Below are 26,256 nucleotides of genomic sequence, written 5' to 3'. Positions count from 1 at the left end.
AGCGTCACTCAGCAGCTGAGCAGCACCTAAGGTCACACTGCATAGGACACCAGGCTCCTGGGTCAGGTGAGCACTGGACCCCTGAGCTAGAGTGCCTCGGGCCGAACTTCTCCACCCTGATTATGGCCAAGTTCCCCGCCACCCCTCCCAGGTGCTCACCTCCCGTTTCCCGAGTGAGGTCAGAACACTTACTGTGGCCGGTGAGGCACGGGTGGTGTGGGAATAAGACTGGCTGGCGTTGCCTAGCATGTAGCCGCCTTGGATCACGTAGGTGCCTGCTCCACTGCCACCGCCGCTGCTGCCGCCGCCACCGCCGCCGCCACCACCATTGCTGCTGCCACCTCCCCCGCTGCCCCCTGCCCCCACGCTGCTGTTGCTGGCCCCGGCCTCACTGCTGGAGGAGCTGGCGACAATCGGGCTGCCGGACACATACATGGGCACTGAGCCACTGCTGGCCACAGTCTGGGAAGTAGCCGGCGTGCTGACCTGGGCAGCGGTGCCTGGAGCCTCATAGTAGCTGGTGCCTGCTGGTTGCGTGTAGATGGGCGTCTCAGGGTAGGGGTAGGTGCTAGAGCGGCTGCCAAGAAGCAGACATGAGGCTATGATCAGTGAGCCTTGTCCAAGGAAGTAGGGATTCCAGGAGAGGACCAGAGAAGCCACAGAACACCAGGGTGGCCCACCTTCACTTGTAAGAGACTGGGCATGGCCTAAAACTGAATGGGCAACCACGTCCTTGGTGTTTTTCTAAAAAGATTTCTTTAGTTATTGATTCCTCAGAGGGGAGCACACAGGTACCACGGCACACGTGTGGAGGTCAGAGGACAACTTGTGGGAGTCAGATCTCTCCTTCCACCACGGGGGTCCTAGAGATCGAACTCAGGTTGTGAGGCCTGGCAGCAAGCACCTGCCGAACCATCTCCCTGGCCCTCTGTGGGTAGCTGTCACTGAACTGGGCAGCACTCTGGTACGGGGCCACCTCCCTTGCTGCAGAAGTGGAGAAAACAAGGTGGGGTCCAGAATGCAAATACAACACACACTTCCCTCAGCAACAACAAGTAAGTTCTGGGTCCAGGGAGGGAAAACCCAGAAGGGATGACGAAGTCCCTAAGACTGTCGGGCAGACAGAGGAGTGTCTGTGACTGTCTACCTTTCCTGCAGGGGCTGCCCCTTCAACCCAGAACACGAACTGACGGACTGTTCCGGTAACACGCTGCAAATCTAACCATGCAACTGTAGCAGGACAGCCAGGGCAGCTGGGCCATCTTTGGAGGCTGCAAACTAAAGTGGGCTAGAGCAGGGTGAGGAGAAGAGGATGACGGCCTTGCAGGCCGCCTAAACCAGGCACAGTGGACAACCAGAGACAAGGTTGGAAGGGTAGGAAAAGATGACCCTAAGTGCAGGTGGAGGCCTCTGTGGAGAGGGGACAGGCAGAGCCACCTCTCAGTTTCTGTCTCTGAGCCCACTCAGTGTGTCAGGGATTAAGACATGAAAACTTGAGCCTGGCCGGTGGCTCAGGGGGCAGGGTGCTGCCAACCAGCCTGAAGCCCTAGGTTTGATCCCCGAAGCCCACGGAGCACACAGACTCCAGAGTTGGCCTCTGAACTGCACTTACTACATGGTGTACACACACCCATTCTCTCCACCATCTCCACACACAAACGAGGGCCAGTACGACGGCTCTGGGGCTACAGATGCATGCCACCATGCCAGGCTCTTACACAGGTACAGAGATCTGACCTCAGGCGCTCACGTTTAGTAAGCAAGCAATTGACTACTGAGCCGTCTCCCCAGCCTCCAAGGAAAAGTCTGAGACAGAATATTCAGCCTGTGTTTCTGAAAAAAGAAATGATCCATTTCTTTTTTATTTGAGACAGGATCTAACTGGGTAATTAGCCTTCAATTCAAGATCTTCCTAGGGACTGGCAAGATGGCTCAGGAGGTAGGGTGCTTGCTACCAAGCCTGAGGAACTGAGTTTGATTCCTGGGACCCACAGGATGGAGAGAGAAGACTGACTCCTTCAGGTCTCATCTCCATATGTGCACCATGGCACGCACATGCCCCCTCCCCATTACAAATAAATCAATGTGATAAAAAAATCTGCCTGCCTCTGCCTCCCCAGTGCTGCTAAAACAGGGTAGTTTTATGCTCAGAGCATTTCTGGGTAGTAACAGAGAAACAGACACTCTGTGGGGCATTAAAGGTGAGATCTGAGAACTGAAGAACTGCTTTTTCCTGATTCATATAGACAGATTTAGTCAGGCAGTGGTAGCACACATCTTGAATCCCAACACAGGAAAAGATCCGCCTGCCTCCGCCTTCTGAGTGCTGGGATTAAAAGGCATGTGCCACCACTGCCTGGCAAAAATGAAAAATTTATGTCGTAGAAATGTATTTACAAATACCTCTATATATCACATGTATACATACATGTATGTTTTTTTTCTTTCCCTTTCCCTCCTAAAATCGAAATCCATCTAGCCACACAGGCCCTAATCAGTGGAGGTGCCCTCCCAACTGACCAGTGTCTATTCTGCTACCAGCAGCCTGTATTCCTGGTAGCTCTGGCTGCCCCTGGGAAGCTCCCATGGAAGTGAGGCTATCACCTCAGGCTTGCAGGTCAGTGGGGAGCTGGAACTGTGGCCCCATGCCCGACAGATCTGTGCCGCCCGCCCCCCCCCCCCCCGTCACTGTGCCCACTTACATGGCACTGGCTGCGTAGCTGGCATCACCACCCTCCACATACTGCACCTGGCTGGGGTACACATGTGGGACAGGCACCTGCTGGAGCTGCTGTACCTGAGGCAGGAGGAAGAACAGGGTCGTGGGTCAGGGCTGGCCACAACCCAGTCTCCCTGACACCCAGAAAACCCCCCAGCCCATCAGGGTTCTCTGAACAACATGGGCCAGAGGCCTAAGGCTGAAGATGGAAGGCTTTGGGCTGTGGCTGAAAAGCAGGAGGTGCCGGGATTCTCTGTTTTGGTTGGGAACAGAGGTTGAGGATGCTGACGGGCACGGGAAGGGATACCAGATAGGTGGTAAACACAGGCACGTGTGTATCTGGTTTGTAATTAAAGATGGGGCCTGAGGGGCTCCTGGAAACCTGAACGTTTCCCAAGCAGAATGTTCAGGGTGGAGCCTGGAGAGGGGTCAGTTTATGGGATAGAATCTGAAATGACTGACAACACCTTAGGGGCGGGTACGGGATAACCCACCTCCACCCCCAACCCTGGTTTGCAGGGGTGCAGTCTGGGACTTAGTTCCTGAGGCAGAACCTGTAATGACAGCACTGTGGGGGCGGGGCATAGACATCTCACCCCTCCCTCCTTGGACTGCAGGGGCGGAGCCTGGGGCCTGGACTTGGCTTGGAGGCGGGGCCGAAGCGGCCCGGCGGGCGGGACGCCCCGCCCCCGCCCGCCCTCCGCCCCCCGCCGTGCGTCCGCGGTCCGCCGCCACCTACTTTGAGGGCGGTGCCGAACACTAGCACCTGGGGAATTCTGTGGATCCTGACCCTCAGGTCGGGGCTGGCTCGGGCCGAGAGCCCCGGCAGTGGCTCGAAGACTACCCTCTGCTGCGGCAGGAGCAGGTGTGGGGGCAGCACGCCCACCAGCTCCACCCACTGCTCCACGCCCGGCTCGTAATGGAGCGGCGGCTGCTCTGGGCTGCCTAGCTGCGAGGCCTCGCCGCAGCACGCTGGCCCGGGCCCGGGAGGCCGGGGCGGCGGCTCCGGCCGGGGTTCTTGCTGCTCTGCCTTCCTAGCGGGAAACTGACTGCCTGAGCTCTGGAGGACAAACAGAGACACTGGGGGGTCACCGGGCTGTGCGCACATGGCCACCCAGATGAAGATTCCCCACCTGGTCTTGTTAGGGAAGGAAGGAAGGAATGGACCGGGCGGTATCAGAAAGAAGCGGGATTCAAATCCAGAACTCTCTTAACAAGACCCGTGTCCTGAGCGGTCGGGGGCTGGGATGGGGTAGGATTCAGGATGGAGTCAGCTGCCCAGGGCTAGAGCGAAGCCTGACCTGTACAGGGCTTCAAACTTTGAGGGATCCCATGTCCCCGCCCTTCCGGGCCCCCCAGCCCCAGCCCGGCACCAGTCGGATTGCCCCCGACGCAGAGATGAGACACGCACCTCTTGAGCAACGTGAACTGGCTGCAGCCCCTGCACAGTCAGCTGCTGCACCGCGGCAGCTTTGGTCTGGGGAGTGGCCTGGACTACCGACCTCTGGGAAAGAAGAGGCAAGTCACACTATGGTAACCATAGCAACCAGGGCAGCAAGTCCCATGCATGCTTGGGAACCTCAGAACAGCATTCCAGGGAAAAGGCTGCCATTTCCTCAGGCCAGGGGCAGCCTTTCCATGTGGGGTCCAGCAACACAGGCCTTCCAGGTCCCTTACTGTCCGACTCCTGTCTGGATCTGGAGGTTCAGAGTGGTTCTAGCCCAAGAAGGGAAGTATCTGAATCCTTAGGGTTGGGTGGTTTCTGTTCCCTCTAGGGAAGAGTCTGTCTATGACTGGCCTATGTGAGAATTTCCAGCCTGGTACTGGGCACTTGAGGCCTTAGGCATGGTGGGCAAGCTCTCTACCGCTACGCTGTATCCCCAGCATTCTTTCCATTTTTGTTCTGAATCAGGGTCTGACTACGCTGCCAGACTGGCTTTGGAGTTGAGATCTCCTGGCCTCAGCCTCTCAAGCAGCAAAGAGTGTGAGGGCACACGTCTCACCGTGGTTCCTGAGAGGCCAAGAACCCCAAAAGCTAAGCAGTTAGGAAGGACACAAGCCCACCCTTCCCTCTTGATCTGCCCAGGCCACTGTGGCTGGCACTGGGGAATTGGCCTCCTCTGGAAGGTTGGGCACATCCTGGGGATGGTAGACTGGAGAGATGGCTCAGTGGTTAAGAGAACAGGCTGTTCTTCTCACGGACCTGGGTTCAATTCCCAGCACACACGTGGCAGCTCACAGCTGTCTGTAACTGCACTTCTAGGTGGACACACGGCACACAGCCATAACATGCAAACAAAACACACATACACATTCAAAAAAAGTTAAAAACCTGAGGCCTCGCCCTGACACCTTAGGAATAAGCAAGTACTTGGCCTTGCTACCTCCCCTCCTCAGTAAACTGGCCTAAAGAGGCCAATGTGTGTTCTTGCTGCTTGGTTTTGTAGAACTGAGATGGAATCCAGGGCCTTGGCATGATGGGTAAGTACACCCCCAGCCTCCCAAGGTGGGTTTTCTTTTCTTCTTTGTTGTGAGTGTTGCGTGTGTGCACAAGTCAGAGGACAGCTTGCTGGCCGTCCTGTTCTCACGCAGGGCTCAGGGATGGAACTCAGGTCGTCAGGCTTGGTGGCAGGTGTCCTTTACCCCCTGAGCCACCTCCCTCGCCTACCACCATGAGTTTTCAGAGCCAGTGTGTGCCCTCTGAGGTTCTTCCACAAGTGTCACAGTCAGGGACACTGCATCTAGGAGAGGCTCTTGCCAAATGCCCACATGGCGGCTAGAGCTGGACCCCCTCTGCTTGGCTCTAGCAGGCCAGAGGCACAGACATGGGTGGCTGCTGCCCACCCTGGCCAGGTACCTCTTGGCTGACAGGGACACTCTGCTGGACGCTGTGGACCTGTAGTTGCTGTACCGTGCCTGCAGGAGCGCCAGCTGTCTTGCTGGTGGAGTTGTTGGCCTGCACTGGTGACCTCTATAAGAGAACAAACGCACAGTGTCAGGGCCAGCTTGGTTGTATGTGGGACAGCTGGGCCCTAGCAAACCCGCCTGAGAAGACTCTTTGCAAAGGGTGGAATATCCCACAGCAGCCATCACACTACTCTGCAGGGAGGAGCTGCAGGGTGTCCGATCCTGGCAGGACCAGAGGCCCCGTGGGGCTTCCATAGTCAGAAGGGCTGCAGCAAAGGTGAGAAAGAACAGGTGGGGGCTGGGCTGGTCCCAGGGCCCAGCTCCCACCCCAGGCTTTCCTTCATTAACAATAGTAACGAAAGTGACATCTACCTTCACTTTCTGCTGCCCCCCCCCCACTTGCTGTGGTGAGTGCTTCTGGTCCCCATTTCCCAGTGGAAATGAATGGGAGGGGTTCCCAGGGCCACGGGGGGCGGGGGGCGGGGCTTGTGTTTGCTCTGGGACACGCTGCACTAGGATGGACTGCAGTTCTGTTAAGAGGGAGCAGATGAATGGTGGATTTCACCTGCTCTTTCTGAGACAGGGTCTCACTCTAAGACCTGTTAGCATCACACCTGAAACCCTCCTGCTTCAGCCTCTCGGGTGCAGGTATGTGACAACACATCCAGAGCCACCAGCTCTGCCACACAGAAATACTGGGCTGCAACCTGTAGACCCTACCCACAGACTCGGCTAAGCCTGGCATCTGGCCTGTATTCTTTTTTAGGTTTTTGTTTTGTTTTGTTTTGGAGACAAGGTCTCACTATGTAATAGATCAGGCTGTCCTGGAACTCGCTGTGTAGACCAGGCTGGTCTCAAACTCACAGAGATCTATCTTCTCTGCCTTTGCCTCCAGCCTGTGGTCTCCAAGCCCTTACTGGTGTGTGTGTGTGTGTGTGTGTGTGTGTGTGTGTGTGTGTGTGTGTGTGTGTGTGTGTGTGTCTCAACCTCAGCTCAGCTGCAGGGCCAGGCATTGGCTAGATGCCCCACCAGGGTTCATGGAGCAGGGCTGCTAGGGCTCAGGAGCTGCATGTGAGGCTAGTCAGAGTGGTACACACCTGCATCCCAGCACTGGGGACTGAGACAGGAGGATCAGAAGTTAGGGGTCAGCCAGCTCTACACAGGAGTTTGGTATTAGCCTGAATGACGCTGTGAGATCCTGTCTCAAAATAGGTGGTGGGGCAAATATGCTATTTGGCAGATATGGGGTACATGGCTGGAACAGGGGAAGGAGATGGGAAGAGGTCAGTGTGGCAGCACCTACCTCAGGGGCAGGGTGCACCGTCAGGGAGACCTGGCCACCCTTCGTGCCCGGCGCTGCGCTCTGCACCACCAGGTGCTGTGTGGGGATAGCCTGGAGTCAGGAGAAGGAGGAGCAGGTCACCAGTGTCATCGGCCAAAGCCAAGCGTTTGGTTTTGTTTTCCTGTGCTGGGGGGGGGGGGGACCTGCACCTCACAGCCATGCCACCACTGAGCACTGATGCACTAGGAACATTCTAGACACTCCATGCCCGTCAGCTCAGGAACTGCCCCACGTCCCGACACAGCGTAGTTATGGCTCTACTCCAGAGCAGGTGACACCCACGCTCAAGGCTGATGAAGGGCTTGTTGAGCACTGGGACCAAGAGCAAAGCCCGAGCTGGGTCCTGGCTCAAAAGGCACGTGGAATATGTTCTAGAGCCCAGTGTGAGGTGCATGTCTGCAATCCTAAGGTCAGGAGTTCAAGGTCATACTCCACCACATACAGAGTTCCAGGCCACATGAGATCCTATCTCAAAACACCTCCCCTCAAGAAAAAAACAAGAAGATGGGCTGGAGGGATGGCTCAGAGGTTAAGAGCACTGACTGCTCTTCTAGAGGTCCCGAGTTCAATTCCCAGCACCCACATGGTGGCTCACAACCATCTGTAGTTAGATCTGGTGCCCTCTTCTGGCCTGCAGACATACATGCAGGCAGATCACTGTATACATAATGAATAAATAAATCTTTAAAAAAATTATTAAAAAGAAAAGAAAAAAGAAAAAAAAGAAGACAAACACATTCTTGTCCTTATAGTCTGCCAAACTGGGCTGGGGTGTGGCCCGGTGGGAGAGCACATGCTTAATCTGCCCTAGCGCTGGCTTCCAGCCCCAGCACTCTAGCTGACAAACTAGAAATGGTCCAGGGTCCCAGCACCAGACTGTGGCCTTCTGTGAGGCGCCACTGTGAGAGGCTGGGGCTGGACCACAGGCTATCTGCTGACAGTCCTCCCCAGTCCTCTTTCAAATGCTTGGACAGCCCCTGGGGTAGCTGATCTTGTCTCTAGAGGCCACTGCCCAAAGCCAAGAGCTGGAGCAGCCTGTGCTGAGGCCCATGTGTGGAGACAAGCAGGCAGGCAGCAGGAACTGGTTCTCGGCCCCGAGGGAGGCTGCAGCAGGAGCCTTACCTGCTGTGGTACCTGGATGTTGGTGAGCTGCAGGGGTGAGGCGTGGCCTGGCTTGGCCTGCACGCTTGCCTGGACCAGCAGGCGCTGTGGAGGCAGAAGGGAAGAGCTGAACTGGGTCTGCTTACCAAGAGAGTGGCTGCTGCCATATCCTGGTAAGACAGGTCAACAGCTTTTCATGGCAGGAAGAAGGGGAGGCCCCTCCCCCCAGCGGAGGCCCCTCCCCCCAGCGGAGGCCACGTCCTACCTGCTGGATGCCCGCCCCCAGCGAAGGCCACATCCTACCTGCTGGCTGCCCCCCCCAGCGAAGGCCACATCTTACCTGCTGGCTGCCCCCCCTCCCCCCCGTGAAGGCCACGTCCTACCTGCTGGCTGCCCCCCCAGCAAAGGCCGCATCCTACCTGCTGGCTGCCCCCCCCCAGCGAAGGCCACGTCCTACCTGCTGGCTGCCCCCCCCATGAAGGCCACGTCCTACCTGCTGGCTGCCCCCCCCATGAAGGCCACGTCCTACCTGCTGGCTGCCCCCCCCCCAGCGAAGGCCACGTCCTACCTGCTGGCTGCTCTGCACCTGCTGTACCACCTGGGTGGGGACGCCGGTTTGGCTTGCCGTGGAACTGGGGCTGGCCTCTGACACAGTCTCACTAGCCCGCATGGCACCTTCTGTGGGAAGAGGTTGGCAGGTCAGCTCTGTCTGCCTCTCTACTCAAGAGTGAGCCCATCAGCAGAGGGCAATGCAATCTATAGTCACCCTTAATGAGACCTGAGCTCTCTAAGTCCTGCCAGGTCTTTTCTAGCTTCCATCCGAGGTACATGGCAGAATGGGATGAGGACCCAGAGGACCCAGGATCACTAACATCTGGAATTAGCCCCCTCATTTTCTTGGTTCTGAAGTTGTATGTCTGAGGAGCCTGTTTCCCATACAAACAGAACTATGGATATGGACAGGCAATAGACTAGACCCTCTCCCCCTGGCTCAAATCCTGACAGCTCAGGAGGGACCAAGGTGCTGGGCTTCTCCTGGTTTCTTAGGAAATAAAGATGGTCTGAGCCTTCCTCCTCTACTTGAGCAGGGGGAGCCGGGGAGGAAGGGGCTCGGAGCCCAAAGTGCAGGCAGCCAAGAGGAGACAATCCTAGAACATGGTGCCCCTGCCTGCTCCCAACCCTGCTGTCCGGCCGCCCCGTGGGGCCAGCACTATGGGAGCAGCAGAGTGTGCAGGTGGCTTATACCTGCGACCTTGGGGACCAGCGCAGTCCCCACCATGAGCTCAGAACGCCTTCATGCCCTCTCAGGTAAACAACCTGCTTCATGCAGGCTGCGAGGGGCGGGCCAGAGCAGGAGCAAGGCTGGTACCCAGGGCTGCAATCAGCAAGAGGCAGGTCACGTTCCATACACATACTGCTAAGTGATTCATGGGACAGCAGGGAAGTAGAGAGGGATGGTGCCCCTAAGACACACTGGCTAGGAGATTCTTGCCCAAGCTGGAATGTCATCTGGCCCATGGAGCCTAGCTTGTTCCTCAGCAGCTTAGGGGCCAAGGTCAGGTAGGGCGGCCATGTGCCTGATCTCAGTCTCCAGTATGGTCTAAAGGGACCAAGACCCCAGGCCCACCTTCCTGGGATCTGGCAGTGGGCAGGAGTCCAGAGAGGTTACTCAACCCCCTCAGGGCTGAAGGGTCACATGGCAACAAAGGGGTCATCAAAGGGCTGGCAGTGTACACGAACAGTTTCTGGTGTACCGGGGGCTGCCGGAGGGGAGTCGGGGCCCTTGGAGCTTCTCTTTCTCACTCATTTGCAGGTAGCAGAGACCGGTATCACCCAGCTGGGGGGCCTGGCCTGAGTCCCAGATCTCCCTGTACACCCACACTGTCCAACCCCACACACCAATCTCAAGTTGCTAGTCTTATTAGGCAGGATCACACAGACTGGCTCAGGAAGCTGGGGCCCTCAAAGACACTTCAAGGTTGAGGTTTCCATAATAGGGCTCAGCCTCCAAAAGGGACACAAGAAAGGGACCTGGGGAGGCCAGGAGACTGGCCCAGTCTGCCTAAGAGCATCCAAGTATCCTGTGGCTCTCTCCAGGCCTACTTGGGTAGCTACACCAATTCTAAGCAGTAATAATTAGTTAAGTTCTGCGGGAATCTTCCCTCAAAACTACTTTAGGCTTCTCTGGGCCTTAAGAAGGCCCTCTCCCTCAGCCCCTCTGAGAGAAATCCAAGCTAGCCTTAGAGTCATAGGCTCTCTCCCTCACCCCTTACCTGGGCTGTCTGGAGTACAGGGAGTCAGGCCCAGCCCAAGGATGGGTGCTGAACTGAGACTCATGGAGGACTCACTGTTGCTCAGGGTGGGAAGCCACACAAGGCATTGGCCCTAGCTACCTGCCCGGTCCAGAGGCTGGTCCTTGGGCCAGACCCCCTCAGCTGCACACCTGGGGATCTGCTCCAATCAGGCATCTATCCCAGAAGCAATCCTGTCATCACCTGCCTTGGGGTGGCCCTTAAGGCCCCAGGCTCTTCCCTACCCATCCACACCAGGAGGGTGAATGGGCCAAGGGCTTCCTAGTTGTGTTTTGAAAGGGGAGCTGGGAGGAAATTAAGGGAAACTGTGGAGTCAAGGGACAGCTGTGCCTGTTGGCCATCTCTCTTCTGGGCACGTGCATAAGCAGGGAGGCCCCTGAAAGCTAGGGTAGGAGGCAGAGCTGATTTTCTGTGTGAATCGGATAGCCTATCTCCTCCTTGTGGTCACTACTTCCTCCGGGGACCAGGCTCCCCCACCTGTCCACCCCTCAGCTTGGAGACAGCAAGCTAGCTCTTCAGGAAGCTGAAGGCAGGCTCAGGAGGCTAAACTCTGGCTGTCTCACCAGCCAGGCCCCTCTTCCCCAGAGTAGATAGACCTGTCTGCCTCTCTTCTGCTTGCTCCTGGGGATGGTATGAAACAGTTCAGGGCAAGGTTCTGGGCCCCTGCTGTCCCAGAGACTTATGTCTTCTTGGACCCCAGTTCCCATCTCCACTGGAGACGAGGAAAGCAGAACCAGTCCTCTGTGGCTGTGCACAGCCCTCTTGGACTCTGGAAGGCCCAAGCTGAGGGAAGCGGAAAAGCCTGCTGGCTGCAGCGCCTTCTGCAGGCTGACCGCGCCCCTCCAGGCAGGTCTGGCCCCACCCTCCCAGCCTACAGCCACCTCCTTCCACCTTAAATCCTAGAGGCCTCTCGGGAGGACAGGGATTATGGATCTGTCCTGTCTGACCAGAGAAACCTGAGCTCCTTCCCTATTGTCACCAAAGTCACTTTGGGGCAGAGCATGCCAGGCCCAGGCTGCAGGGCTCAGCTGACTCCTGCTGTCTGGCTTCCAGGGCAAGGGGCAGCCCTTCCCCTGCGCTGAACTTGCAGGGCTCCTGGTCAGCCCAGACTGCTCTTGGCTCAGGAACTGGCAAAGCTGTTCCCTTCTCTGGGGTTAGCTTCCCTTTCCTCAAAGGACTGGCTCACACAGGCAGCCTGGGGAAGGGATTAGGAAGACCCCAGCACAAAAGCCTCTCTCCTCTTCCTCAGAGTTCATGGAGGCATCAAGGACCCTTGTAGGGATGGGCTCACTCCTGCTGGGACTCGAACAGTGGGAAGACATGCCCCAGGACCACTGTGAAGAGCAGGCAATAAGCCACTGTCTAAGGCAGAGGTGTGAGCCTGGCAGAGCCTGGCAGCCTGCCTACCCAACCCTGTCCTCGGGAGGGTGCTATCTCCCACCCTGTCCTCGGGAAGGTGCTATCTCCCACCCTGTCCTCGGGAGGGTGCTATCTCCCACCCTGTCCTCGGGAGGGTGCTATCTCCCACCCCACAGCTAGTGAGAATGGCCTAGGTCTGTCTAACAAAAGGTACTATGGCCTGGGCCTTTAAAAACCAGGGCCTCCCTCAGTGTGCCATGAAGAGCTAGGAGACGATGAGGTAGAGACAGGAAGGATGTGAGGTGTTCTAGGCCTGGAAGAGCGTGCCTATTCCAGACCCTGCTCTGAGGACACCAGGTGCCTGCAGTGGGCCACCCAAGGGCAATGGGATGCTAGGCTAGATGGCCTCGGCTGGTTGTACCAGGCCAGTCTTGCGTCCAGCAGTCACTACACAAGGACCCAGAGATATGCCCTGTCCTCAAAAACATCACATGATGATGATTCCAGAAAAGTGGAGGAAGATGACGAGTAGGAGCAGAGGCAGAGAAGTGGCTTCTGAGGAAGAGGCCTGGAGAGAGCAACAGAGGGCTAGCTGGGCCTGCTGAGGTAGAGGGTGCCAGGGTCAGAAGGGGAGGAAGTAGCTAAGCTAGCGATCTGGCATGGGGACAGGAGACTGCCGAGGCTGAAGCGGTATGTCAGGGCACAGGCTAAAGTCTGGTGGGCCAGAGAGACAGGCACTTGGTGCTTATTAGGAAACCCATAATGTGGAAAAGAAAAATTTGAGACAAGATCTTGATCTACATGTAGCCCAGGCTAGCCTGGAACTCGGAATTCTCCAGCTGCAGCCTCCCCAGTGCGTTTATAGGTGTTCATCCCCACACTTGGCTTATGGAGTACTTTTAAAGCCCTTCTCTGAGGTGGGGCCAGCCTTCCAATATTGCCTACTCCAAGCCCTAGGGGATCCTCTCTGGAATCTGGGTTGAGATAGGATGTGAAGGGGCCTAAGTGACAGCCAGGGACAGGCTCCTTGTTACTGCCATGAGAGCAAGACCTAAGAAGCTAATCATTAGGGCTGGGAAGTAGAGGGTGGGGTGCAGCAGCAATCCTCGGAGGAGCAGGACAGGAGTAGAGGCTAAGCTGGCCTGGGTGGAAGGAGACATCTCAGAGGAGGGCCTGCAGAGAGAGGGTGGCGTTCTGAAAGCCATCTGCCAAGCTGGCTCCAGAGACCAGTCTGACCTCCGGTAGCCATGACTAGAAGGACTAGTCACAGGCTCCTTGGCCCCAGGACAGAGGCTAGGGCAGAGACCTCAACAGGAGCAAGGAAAGATTTGACACTGGGATCTGGGGGCATGAACCTGTCATCAGCTTCTGAGGAGGATGAGGCAAAGGGATGACAGGGTGAAGGGCAGCCTGGCTTACAGAGTAATTTCAGGACCAGTGTGGGCAACTTACGGAGACCCTGTCTCAAAATAAAAAGTAAAAAGAGGGCTAGGGACGTAGCTCATTAGTAGAGCACTGGCCTAGAGTGTGTGAAGTCCCGGGTTCCAGTGCCAGTACTGGGAAGAAGGGAGGGAAGGAGTCACGACACTCCAGGAGGCCACCGTGAGGGGGTGATGACTGCTGGAGCAGAGAGGACCCAGCATGAGCTCTGCCCTTTCTGCAGTGGATCCCAGAGGTGAGGCAAGAGAGTGGAGGCGACAGAGGAGATGGCGGAAGTGAGGGAGCCTGGGCAGGTGTGCAGGACAGGTCTGCAGCAGGAGGGGACGGTGTGCCAGGCACTGCCTGGAAGCCAAGGATAACTAGAGCCTAGAATGACCAATGAGTCTGACACGATGAGGTGAAGGGGACCCTGGCTGGGGTTGTCAGGAGCAAGGCCACAGGTGGCTGAGAACAGGGTGGATGAGGAAGCAGGAATGAAAGAGCGAGCATTCTGAGAACAGCTGACTTTAAAAGAAGAAGCTAAGAAGCAGACTGCAGACGTCATTGGCAGAGGGCAGGCCCTGGGGGTCCTGGCTAACAGGCTGGTTATGTGTTAGCTGACGGGGAGGAGTCTGTAGAGGGTCAAGTCTGGCAGGAGTTCAGAACCTGAAGGAGAGGCTGGGGCACGTGGATTACTCCACCTCTGAGGGGTTGTAGATGCCGCCGGCCAGTACCTGGTCCCGCTAAGGTCAGCTGCATGCTCAGGCGTGGGAGAAACAGTGCAGAGCACACAGACAAGGATGAAGTACCACACTGGGCATTGTGTGAAGGCAGCATCTTCCTCCTTCCCGCTTCCCAAGAAGGGGAGGGGAGAGAGGGACAGAAGACCTGTAGTGACCCCCAGAGGGACAAAACAGACCTAGGGCTCTGGGCCAGGATGGGCCAGCTTCAGTGGTTGGGTTTTTCTCTTGATTCTGGCCTCCCCTTTCCCCATTCTCATGCTGTGACATTGAACTTCTCCATGGCACAGGGTGGTCATGGACACAGGAGTTGCCTGGCCACCAGGTCCTGCCCTTCCAGGGAAGAGAGGGGACATATCCCAGCCATCTAGACAGTCTCTCTCAAAGACCCCTCTAGCTAGCCTTCTAAGCACCTCTCACGTGTCCCCAGACACAGAAGCCACAATGGTCCCTGTATCAGCAGTTAAGACCTAGGCAGGGAGGCCCAGGGCTGGCAGGCAGCCTGACTCTTGCAGGTGTGTGCAAACTGAATTTCACCATCCCATCCTCTTTTCTGGGGACATTTTACTTAGGGACAGATAAAAACAGGAACATCCCAGCAGGATACAGAAGCATCTCTGCTTGGCCTGACTCCCTTTACCCAAAGATGTCCCAAATCCCACAGGGAGCCCCAGAGAGGATCCCTGGATGCTGAGCTTCCCAAAACTCCTCGCAGAGATTTTCTAAGAGTCCAGCCATAAATGTGGGTGTGAACTTACCTGAGACGGTGACCACGAGATACTGCTGGGCCACAGGGGAGGGGGCAGGTGTGGCAGGCTGTGAGGGTGCGGGGGCAGCCGGAAGCTCTGCCACATACTGCTTCTGGCTGCCCGGAGGCTGCGTCTGGGGCTGGGGGCTCTGCAGCTCGGTGACATACTGGGGCTGGGGGGTCGCTGCAGCAGGAGGCTGGGGTGCTGTCGGGGGTGGTGGCTGGGGCAGGGCCTGGGGTGGGGCTTGTGGCGGCTGGGATGCTTGTGGGGCTGCCTGTAGCTCAGTAACATAGGACTGTGTTGCCATGCCAACAGTGAGTGATAATAAATAAGGCGGTTTTCCTCTTCCTTGAGAAGAAAAGCGGGGGAGAGAGAAACAGAAAACAAAAGAAGAAAAAAAAAGAGTTAATCTACCAGCAGAGGGAAACGGACAGCTCCCAGCTCCCTGGAGATAGCTTTGGACTCATCACTAACTTGATTAAGTCCCTGGCTACATGCAATGGACCATCCCTGTAGGGGATCTGGGAGTGGACAGAGACAGGATTCCCCACCCTCATTCTGAGCCGTGACTGTGGCTCTTGCCCTCCAACACCCCCTTCATCTCCCCCCAACCCCCCTCCTGCACCTGAACATGCCTACAGTGCCTCAGGACAACGCTCCAGACTGCGAGGGGCCCTGTGTTCCTCTCCACAAACGGTATGACTGTCACTTGGGTCAAGTGGCGAGTGTCTGGCCTGGAGCACCTGTCCTTCCTCTCACCATCGAACCAAGGACACCTCTCCCCTTTGAGACAGGAGCTCACTCTGTAGCCCTGGTTGGCCTTGAACTCACAGAGATCTGCCTGCCTCTGCCTCCCGAGTGCTGGGATCTTTTCTTTGGTGCTCTGGGGATGGGACCCAGGACTGTGCACACGCCAGGCAAACACTCTACCACAAAGCCAGATCCTCAGCACTGGGTCTTCTGCAACAGGCCTTCCCTGTGTAGTCCAAGCTAACCGTGAATTTGTGACCCTTCCGCCCCAGCCTCTGGAATGACATATGCCACTATGCTACCTTCCAGTGGACATCTCCTAGGCCTCCTGCGGACATGCGCATTCCAGATCTGCCAAGCTGACAACCAACACCAACCATCACATACTCCATTTTAGATTTGCAACCACCACAGTGGATGAAGACTGAGTTTGCCAGATGAGCTGATGCTCGGAGAAGGTAAGATGCTAGCCCTAGGCCACACAGCAGGGAAATGGTAGGTCTCTCTGAACCCTTGACAGCTTATCTCAGAGTTGGAGCCAAGTGGCCGTCTGAATGTTGTCACAGCAGGATGCCATTCACAGGCCCCAAGGCAGTAATGATCTGCAGGATCAGGGTGGGGGCCTCCTGAGGGAGGAGTAGCTGATCCTCTGGCCAGTGCAGAAGCTTTCCTGGTGGCACTGGACCCATCCTTGCATGAGATGGGCGATGCCTTTGGAGGGTGCTCATTCCCAGCACCTCAAGGAGAAACTGCAGCCCTCAGCTGTGTCCTTGTCCTGCCCCGGGCTCTGGAGGTGACCCTGTGACCCTGAACCACAAAGCACCCAGCTGGGAGCCTGCCAACTGGGAGGCTTCGGCATGGAGCCTCTGGCACCACCGTGGCACCCATGTCAGCAGGCTGACCTCTAGAGCTGGGCAGCCTAGCCTGAGAGCGCCAAGGGGAGAGCTGCAGAAACACAACAGCCACTGCTCACTCACCCTGCAGCCCTGGCTCAGCACGCAGAACCCAGGCATCCTGTCTGTCACTAACTTGACTCAGTCCCCAGGCTCACGGCCAATGCAGGGTGCTCTCAGCACCAGCGAACGGCAGCCCAGAACACCACCCGGACCTTAATTACTTCTACACTCAGCAGACAACAGCTCCTTGTCCTTCCTACCAGAGGTCCTGGTGCCTTCAGCTTTATTAGGACCGCAGAGCCAGGGAGTCGGCCTGAGCACCAGGGGACCAACGGACAGTGCGGCCTTAACATGCGCCCACTTCCCTGTGCCTGCCCCTCCGGAGAGCTAGGCCTCACCCTCGGATGGTAAACTCAGGAGGATCCCTAGTGGGCAGCGGAGAATCAGCCTACACAGGGACAATGCAGAGCTTGAACTTAACCACTCCTAGGGGGAAAAGGAAGGGAGAAGAGGAGGAAGAGGAAGGGAGGACTGAGCAAAGTACTGAGGACTGACTGCAACACGGTCCCCAGACAAGAGTGCTCCCCAGGAACAGGCTTCAGGCACTCTGTCCCCAGACAAGAGTGCTCCCCAGGAACAGGCTTCAGGCACTCTGTTGGGGAATATTATTCTAAGGTGTGTTACTTTTGCTTATGTTGCATCTGTCTAACTCTGTGAAGCTGTGTTACTGTGCCTGTCTAAAACACCTGATGGTCTAATACAGAGCTGAACGGCCAACATCGAGGCAGGAGAAAGGATGGGAGAGGCTGGCAGCCAGAGAGAATACATAGAAGGAGAAATCTGGGAGGAGAGAGATCAAGGAAAGAAGTAATCAGAGAAGGAGGAGGACTCCAGAGGCCAGCCACCCAGCTACACAGCAAGTCAGAGTAAACTTTACAGAAGAAAGAAAAGGAAAAAGCCCAGAGGCAAAAGGTAGACGGATAATTTAAAGTTAAGAAGAGCTGGCTAGAAACTAAGCCAAGCTAAGGCCGAGCATTCTTAAGTATGAATAAGCCTCTGTGTGTGTGTGTGTGTGTGTGTGTGTGTGTGTGTGTGTGTGTGTGTGTGTGTGTGTGATTTATTTAGGAGCTCAGGTGGGTGGTGGGCCCCCAAAAGGCAAAAAAAAAAAAAAAAAAAAAAAAAAAAACAAAGACCGAACACAACAAAATGGCATATCAACTTGGGGCTCTCGAATATCCATCTAGAGCCTGAGAAAGCTGAACAAACAAAAAAGGGACATGGCTCCTTTAAGAGTTTGAGCGGGACAGTTTCAGTCAGTGAGCTCTTGAACGTTCCTACATGAAGTAGGAACAAAAAAACTAGGTAAAAACGCCTGCCACCGTGCAAGCATCGGCATTCTAGAACACTAGGAAGGTTGATGCAGTTCCTGATCAGACAAACCTCTGGACAGCCGTGAGTTTTACACTTGCCTTTCACGATCCCAGCCAATGGAACCAACTGAGAGTTGCACACTACATCCAGGTGTAGGTTAGCAGTCTAAGGTTTGCTCGTACTGTCAAAAAAGGCTGAAGACATGCAATAGAAGGGGTCCAGACGGAAAAACCTCTCAGCAGATTACAGTGTGTTTAACAATGTGCGTAGGCTTAAGAAAAGGAAAAGGGGCCGGGCAGTGGTAGTGCATGCCTTTAATCCCAGCACTCGGGAGGCAGAACCAGGCGGATCTCTGTGAGTTCGAGGCCAGCCTGGTCTACAGAGCGAGATCCTGGACAGGCACTAAAACTACATGGAGAAACCTTGTCTTGAAAAACCAAAGAAAAGAAAAAAAGAAAGAAAGAAAGAAAGGAAAAGGGTATAGTCATAGAAAAAAAATAGTTTATAAAATAAAGTCTTTAAAGAGAGACTAAAAGTAATATAAAAGAAAAAAGCCACATAAGATGGGAAATACACAGGGAGTCTGGATCCTGTATGGTATTGTGTTGATTGTGAATTTTTTGAGTGTTGAAAAGCAAAGGACAGCTGCAGAGAGATCTGGAATTGAAAGAGAGACTGCTGAAATCAATCAGCTTATGTACTTTAGGAATGCCTTAACTTTTAAAAAGTCAAAAAATAGCCGGGCGGTGGTGGCGCACGCCTTTAATCCCAGCACTCGGGAGGCAGAGCCAGGCGGATCTCTGTGAGTTCGAGGCCAGCCTGGGCTACCAAGTGAGCTCCAGGAAAGGCGCAAAGCTACACAGAGAAACCCTGTCTCGAAAAACCAAAAAAAAAAAAAAAAAAAAAAAGTCAAAAAATATATTTGCTGACTGGAAATCAGAAATGCTCTGGAGTTTTGTTCCCACAGGAGATGAGAGGCTGTGGATTTCTTCAGGGTTAATATGGATGAGTTTTGATCAGGGGAGACCTCCTGAAACTTGACAGGTGATATCCATCAGCAAAGATTACTGCTGGTCTTCCCAGGACTTGGTCATTATCTCAAAATTTTCTCTCTGGGACCCTAAAGATGCTTCACCCACAGACAAATAGGAAGCAGTTTGGAGAAAACGACATCTACATTCCCAAGAGGGTGTGGGAGGTTTTTGGTTATTTGGTGGGTTATGGATGTTTACTATTATTTAGGGGAATATAGTATATTGATATAAATTTAAAGTTATTTTTGTTACACTATATATATGTTTCTACTCTTGTTTAAAGGATTTTTGTATTTTGATAAAAATTTTAAAGTTATTTTTGTTAGAACATATTGTATATATGTTTCTATTCTTGTTTAAGGTATTGTGCCTATGCAGTTTATTTAAAAATATAAAGTCCTAGTTTTTGAAAGCTGATATTACAAACTATATAGGATAATCAGGAAATATAGGTTAGTGGTTAGTCATTTATAACAATCAAATTTGTAGATATGTTAGGTATGCTTTCCAGATCATATAGAGATATATTTTTAGATAGACAGATGGTCTTCAAACCTTTCAAAGACCTACAGAATATGGCATTTTATGTTTTGGTAACAAAGTTTTTCCATGACAATGAGACATCTGTTCCTGGCAGCACCCATTTACTTCAGAGATGATGGACATTGAAGAAACTCCTTATGGAGTTTGCTTTCATTGTAGCGAAGTTAGCCACTGGGCAAAAAACTGGTTTTGCCTTTGACTGTTTGACTATGTGCTGTGCAGACTGGATGTGCAGGACACACAGGAAAAAAAGACTTTGCCAAAACAAGGCAGAACAGTCCTTCAAATTTCCTGCTTCACAAAAGAGTCTGTCAGACATCCTGCCAGACACAGAGAAAAGTGACTGATGAATTTTGCCAATACAAGGCAAGATAGTCCTTCAAATTTCCTGCTTCAATGAAAAGTCTGCCAGATACTCTAGGCATGTAGGCTGAAGATGGATGCCCCAACGTTGCAGAGAACTCTGGATGACTGTCCAGGCAGCCAAATGTCTCTGTTGTTAGATAATATTACATCCTTCTGGGTCTTTGATAGAGTTGAAGACTAGATAGTTATAGTTGCAGTTTTCCTTAGTTATGACAGTAAGTTAGGTGTAAAACTTTGGATTCACTAAGATAGGGTAAATAATGCATTATTTTCTCTGAATACACTAACTATAAATAGACACAATATTGTAAATGCAATCCTTACTTGATAATTGTTATTGTATATAGGCTTACTATGTTTAAGTTAAAACCCTTTCATTTTTATTTAGTCAAAAAGAGAGATATGTAGAATATTATTTTAAGGGATGTTACTTTTGTTTATGTTGCATTTGTTTAACTCTGTGAACCTGTGTTACTTTGTCTGTCTAAAACACCTGATGGTCTAATAAAGAACTGAACGGCCAATAGTGAGGCAGGAGAGATAAATAGGCAGGGCTGGAAGGCCGAGATGATAAATAGAAGGAGAAATCTGGGAGAAGGAAGGAGAGATCTAGGAGCCAGAGGAGGAGGACATCAGGGGCCAGCCACCCAGCTACACAGCGAGACAGAGTAGGAGTAAGATTTACAGAAGAGGACGGAAAAAGCCCAGAGGCAAAAGGTGACGGGATAAGTTAAGAAAAACTGGCTAGAAACTAAGCCAAGCTAAGGCCAGGCATTCATAAGAATAAGTCTCTGTGTGTGATTTATCTGGGAGCTAGATGGCGGGCCCCCCAAAAGAATAAAAACAACACTCCTCATATGTGTGTCTGACACATGTGTGTGTGAGACAGTCAGTGTAGCCCTGGAACTGCCTGGTGCTGGGCCATCCTGTGAGAGCCCAGAGGATGAACAGTGGTTCAGACTACAGGGCCCAAGCAAGACATGGGGCAGCAGGCAGCCTCAGTACCACCCCACCCCACCCTGCCAAGGACTTAGGCATCAAGACAGGAAAGAGGCCATACTCCACCACACAGAGAGCACATCTTCCACTGACCCCAGCTTCTTGCCATTGTTAAGGGACTGCATCTGAGGCAACCTGGCTCAGGGTTTGTAGCCATTAGCATCTGCCCCATATGAACCTTTTCCTAGACATTTGTTATTGACTGTCTTCTGTGCCCTAGTTTACCTATCTGTGACCAGGGTTCATAGGACCACGGTAAAACTCCAGTGATCACTTAGCAGCCAGCCGGTGCTATGGACAGTAAACGCTGTTCCTGCCATTCATTCACAACTGTGCATGCACTTAATAGGCAGTCCCTGGGGAGGTGGCTAACATGCAGGTCACCAGGTTCTGTTGCTCGGAAGGCTGTGGTGGCCCCAAATATAACTTAGCTAGTCCCCATAATACCTCCAGAAGTTCAGGACTTCCTACCCTAGCCCAGGCTGCCACAGAGCCAGCTGCTCTCTGGCAGGAAAGGACTCCAAAAGCCTATGCTCATGGGTCCTTCTCTGAGGACTCACATCCCCCCCATGAGCAAGGTCAAGCCTGGGGCTCTTTAGAGGCTGATGAATTGCACATGTGGATGTGGCATGCATATTTCCCATACACATTTCCCGGCACAAGACCCTTGTTTCCTGGAAGGTACTACACAGAAAAGGAACCCGCAGAAAGCCCATGTGCTCTGTCAATGACCTGCTGAACCAATCACCAACACAACATGGTCTTCAAAGCCAACGACTAGTTTCTGATGAATGCCTGAACCCATTCCTTGAGAGTAACTATGTTTGGTTCTGTGGGCAGACAGTGTCTGTTGGTACCCAATCGACTCTGCCAATGCACTGTGACAGAGCAACAGGTGAGCAGGTGTGCAGACTGGGGGCAAGAAAACCAACTCGAGACACAGACTTGAATTTTATGATTTTTTATGACAGGAAATTTATAAAATATTCACATTATAAAGTATTCTTTTGACCTTTTCCAATCATCCCAAACTGTAAAAATCATTCTTAGCTCTCACCCACACACAGACAGCAGAGCTGGAGGGGGAAGGCCGTAGAGCCCAACCCAGCCTGTGTAAGGAGAGGTTGCATCCCATCATCAAACACAGGCAGCAGGCTACAGCTGATATGATAGATCCAGGTCACAAATGTCAGATTCTAGGACCAAACGGTTTACAAGACAGGGAGAGAAACTCTACTCAGCTCATCTGTAGAACAGCTTTGGTAATGGACTCGGAGGGAAGTGGGAAAGTCGGGTGTGACGCCGCACCCCGCCCTGTCCTTGTCTGATTGGCTGGGCTGGCTACTTCTCCTTTAGACATCTGTGACGCTGCATCTTCACATGGACCCCTGAAGCACACATCCTCAGGACGGCCTCCACATCCTACAGGATCCTTTCTGGACTGTCCTGTCTCACCAGAGAGCATGTAACACTCACGGTCCTTCTCATGACTGTGGGGCCTTCAGGAGAGAGCATGCAACACCCACAGTCCTTCTCATGACTGTGGGCCTTCAGGACCTGTCCCTTCAGACCCTGTTTCTTGTTCTGGCTCCCGTTCCCTCCTGCCTCAGCACCCCCCTCCCCCGACTTACATTTGCTTCTGACCCTGTCCCAAGCCTAGCTCCTTAACACTCAGGCCACTTCCCCTGGTCCCCTGATACTCTGAAGCACACACTCCCTTTAATGTTTTGGCCACTGTATAGCCGTTTGTTTATTCCTTACGGTTTCTCTTCCCTCGTGAACTGGAAAGGTAAGCTCCATAGGGCCCCCTTTCATCCCCAGCTCCAGAACGCTGATGGGCATATCCTGGGAGTTCAACCCTTTTTTGTTTTCCTTTTTGCAGTGCTAGGGATGGAGTGCAAAGTCTTACACACACTGGGCAGGTGTTCTCCATTGAGTCCCAAGCCCCAGGGGACTCAGCTGTCACGGGGCTTTGGGCATAGGTACGCAGCTGAATGAAGATGGCTAGTGAGCGTGGAAGGCGGGCCGGCTGGAGGCCACTGACTGAGCTTCTGGGTGGAGGTTCCAGACTCTACAGTAGCAGGTGCCGGCTGACCCTGTGACTACCATCCCTCCTGGTGCACAATACGACCTACACACACACACACACACACACACACACACACACACACACACACGCAAGACCCTCCCTAGTTCAGGGCTGTCAAGGAAGAGGGCAAATCCTTGTTAAAAAAAGAAACATTCTTCCTACCTTCCTCACAGTGCTGCTCAGTGCTAGAGAGCAGCACTTTTTCCTGGATACTCTCAGAAACAAAAGCCACTCAAGTGCAAGCAGAGTCGGCTACACCTCTCCACAGGAAGCGGAAGGAGCACTAAGTCTGGCCTGGTGGCACAGATCTGTCATCTCAGCTACTCAGGAAGCTAAGCAAGGAGGCTCCCAAGTTCAAGGCCCGCCGGGACAACTTAGCAAGGCCATGTCTCAAAAAGTAAAATGGACCATTAAGATGACTTAGGCTGTAAAAGCAGCTGCTGCTAAGTAAACCTGATGACCAGCTCTAACCCATAGACCTACTGGTAGGCACCACTGCCACCAGCCGGCCTCTGACCTCTACCTGCATGTTGTAGTGCATATGCATGCTCATGCACACACATACAAAAAGTAAACATTTAACTTTTTTTTAAAGTAAAAAGTAGGGCTGGCAGATTAATTGCCTAGTTTGGGGGGTGCCATAGGTTCAATCCCCAGAAGAGAAAAGAGGAAGAAGAAGCTGCACTCTTGGTCTCCAGCTTCCTGTCACCAACTCACAGCATCACCCTTCTCTCTCATACAAAATGATAGAAAACACCAGCTAATTCCGAGGGCGGACAGGAAGTGACATCACTTGAGCCCTACTATGTATTTGATGCTTCATGTGGGATACATTTCATGGCATCCATACACAGTGATCTAAAGCTGTGCACCTAGATGAGAGCACATGGAGGCCCCCCAAAAGTGATATGATTCACCCAAGAACACACAGCTGCAGAATAACTGCATTTAGGTTAAAAAGAAACTGAGTCAGTACCAACCTTCCCCAGTCAAATGACCCTTCTGGGCCTTCAACTGTGAGAACTGCTGGAAGGGAGGATGTTCAAGCAGTCGATTAAACCAGAGAATCAATCACTTTCTGTTCCAAGTCAGCCTTCCCTCACAGAGGCTGAACACTTTTTTTTTCTTTTCTTTTTCCTTTTTTTTTTTTAAAGCAATCTAGCTAACCCCGGCATCTTCCCGAAGGTTAATGTGCACAGTCCTAACTTTGAAAACCCTTTGAAGAGAGTAGGAAAAGTCGCTGTAAGTGGGAACCCATACTTCCCTGCTTAATTTCCAATGGAAAAGTCAGTCTTTTTTCTAAGACAGGGTTTCTCGGTGTAGTTTGGTGCCTGTCCTGGATCTCGCTCTGTAGACCAGGCTGGCCTCGAACTCACAGAGCTCCGCCTGGCTCAAAGTCAGTCGTCTTATTGGCTGCAGGATAGACCAGTGCCCGCAAATGCAAGGCAGGGAACAGCACACGGCCGGCTGCCTACTTCTGCACCCCCAAAAGCAGCTGCAAAGGCCGTGCACTAACAGATGTGTCTCTCCTTGCTTCTGACGTCACATCTGCTCCTGCCCACGTGGGACTGGTACCACCTTGTAACATTTGACCCCCTACACTGACTTGACATAAACATGTGGCAGGTCAAGAGATGTGGCTTAAGGAATCTAGGACAGCTCCATTGCTCTGCTGTTTCCACAAGACCTTCTGACTAGGGAGAAAAGTCCAACCTCCAGGAACAAGAGCCCACACCTGTACCACCGCACAGCTGAGATGGCACCCCAGGGAACAATTTCAGCGCCTCTAGATTTGTGGCCTAAGATCACGTCTCTCCAGCAGGAACTTCGGATTCTGACAACTAAATCCCCCAGGCTAGAGTCAGATTGAAACTTGACCATCTCCACCTTCTCCCGGGTTTAGAAGTGGAGGTCATTTTGCAATCAATACTAACAATTTATCAAATCTCACTGAGAAACAGTAGACGTGGTGTGTGTGTGGGTGTGTGTGTGCGAGAGAGAGAGAGAGAGAGAGAGAGAGAGAGAGAGAGAGAGAGAGAGAGAGAGAATGAGAATTTAAGGATGAGTCCCGAGGAAATTCCCAGAAGGAATTAGGAGTTACTGTCATGAAGGGGATGGCAACAATTTCCCCCATTTTATAGGAGGGAAGACAAAGGCCCGAAACGGAATAGTCGAACATCCAAGTTCTGAATCTTAGGCAGGTACCCGACCGGCGGCTTCTTTTCGGGAAGACCCGGACCGTCCCGGTGGCGGCGGCGGCGGCCGCACCCGACTCCGAAGGCGGAGGGACGCTAGGCCCCGCCCTCCCCAGTCACGCCCCGCCTCCGCACGCTGTCATTGGTCCAGCCTCGGTAGGCCCGCCTCGCCGCACCTCCCGGCACATAAAAGCGCCCCCCGCCCCAGCCGCCCGACCTCCACTCGCCCGCGGCCTGCGAGCACCCGCCCCTCGCGGGGGCCGGGCTGCGGGTCCGGGGGCGGGTGGCGTCGCCGGGGCCGAACCCCGGCCCCCTCCCCCACGGTCCCGACAGTCGCCGCCGCCATTTTGACCGCCCGCCCCTTCCCTCAGGACTGTGCTCCAGCGACAGGCGCCGCGCGGGCCCCGCCGCTCGCCCCGGCGCGCCCAGCTCGCCAGGCGCTGCCCCGGTTACCTCGGCTTCTCCGCACTCGTGTCCGCGGAAGGCTTTGAGGAGGTGCGTGGGCGCCGTGCAGAGGGGACCAAGCGCGCCGGGGTCCCCAGGCCGGGCCGGGGGCGTGGGGGCGGGGGGCGGCCGCGGTTGTTGTTGTTGACTGGCGTTGCTGGGTTGCTTGGTCGCCACGACTACCGTGGCTATGGCGCCTCCGTTTCCCTCACCGGGGCAACTGTTGCTACCCACCCTACTACGTCACGCGCCGGGGCGGGGCCCCGGGGCGGCGATTGGACGGCGCCGGGCGCTCCCAGCATGCTATTGGTTCTCGTCCATGCTTTTCAACACCCTCCGGACTTCGCGGAGCTGCGATTCCTCGGTTCGGACGTCCGTCAGAGGAGTCTGAGCCCTAGAAGGCAGCGAAGCCCGTCACTCGCGCGAGGAAGCGGCCCTGAGAATTACAAAGGGGCGGGATGACGCGCTGAAGCCGGCCCTCCGGTTGGACGAGGGAGGAATCAATCTCGTCCAAAAGTTTGTCGCGCTCCCTTGCCAGGTGCACGGAGCGTCGGGAGTTGTAGTTCCGGCCCTGCGTGCCGATGGGAGCCGCAGACTTGCTCTGGCTGGGCCACTTTCTGGCCTCTCACGCTCGTAACCCCTAAGGAACGCTGCGACTCGGCGCTGCCCTTCTGTGACGTCGGCGGCGGAGGCCGGGCTCGGAGTTCGATGACGTCACGGGCGCGTTCTCCCAGCCCCGGAGGGTGGCGAGGCATGGGCTGGCGCTGGGCGAGTCAGAACCTCGGAAAGGTCACGGCCTGGCTGAGCCGCTATCTCGGCCACGCAGGCGGCGAAAAGGTCTCTGGCAGACGGGGATTTAATGAGAGGACGATAAGCAAAGGTCAGCGGCAATCTGTCCCCAGAGCTCCCGCCGCTCTGGAC

General features: G+C 54.2%; 1 protein-coding gene across 6 annotated transcripts in view; it reads right to left on the bottom strand.

Annotated features, from left to right (window-relative positions):
• Rfx1 (regulatory factor X1) overlaps window positions 1-25,477 on the bottom strand; it is a 34,657-nt gene extending 9,180 nt beyond the window's left edge. The window contains exons 1-11 of one of the 6 annotated variants that reach the window (XM_042277440.2): window positions 25,345-25,477; window positions 14,658-14,996; window positions 8,638-8,747; window positions 8,091-8,174; window positions 6,930-7,019; window positions 5,577-5,690; window positions 4,131-4,223; window positions 3,459-3,779; window positions 3,214-3,273; window positions 2,703-2,797; window positions 193-577 (exon numbers count right to left, since the gene is read on the bottom strand). In XM_042277440.2, the coding sequence (XP_042133374.1) occupies window positions 193-577; window positions 2,703-2,797; window positions 3,214-3,273; window positions 3,459-3,779; window positions 4,131-4,223; window positions 5,577-5,690; window positions 6,930-7,019; window positions 8,091-8,174; window positions 8,638-8,747; window positions 14,658-14,955 (1,650 nt within the window). In that variant the 5' untranslated portion in view covers window positions 14,956-14,996; window positions 25,345-25,477. The remainder of the gene's footprint in view (window positions 1-192; window positions 578-2,702; window positions 2,798-3,213; window positions 3,274-3,458; window positions 3,780-4,130; window positions 4,224-5,576; window positions 5,691-6,929; window positions 7,020-8,090; window positions 8,175-8,637; window positions 8,748-14,657; window positions 14,997-25,344) is intronic. The other 5 variants (XM_042277442.2, XM_042277444.2, XM_076571856.1 and 2 more) reach the window with 5 other exon arrangements.
• Window positions 25,478-26,256: the final 779 nt, after the last annotated feature.

The sequence above is a fragment of the Peromyscus maniculatus genome, chromosome 5 (genome assembly GCF_049852395.1).
Source record: "Peromyscus maniculatus bairdii isolate BWxNUB_F1_BW_parent chromosome 5, HU_Pman_BW_mat_3.1, whole genome shotgun sequence".
NCBI lineage: Eukaryota > Metazoa > Chordata > Mammalia > Rodentia > Cricetidae > Peromyscus > Peromyscus maniculatus.
Note: the sequence above shows the minus strand (reverse complement) of the source record. Positions and strands in the feature narration are given on the sequence as shown.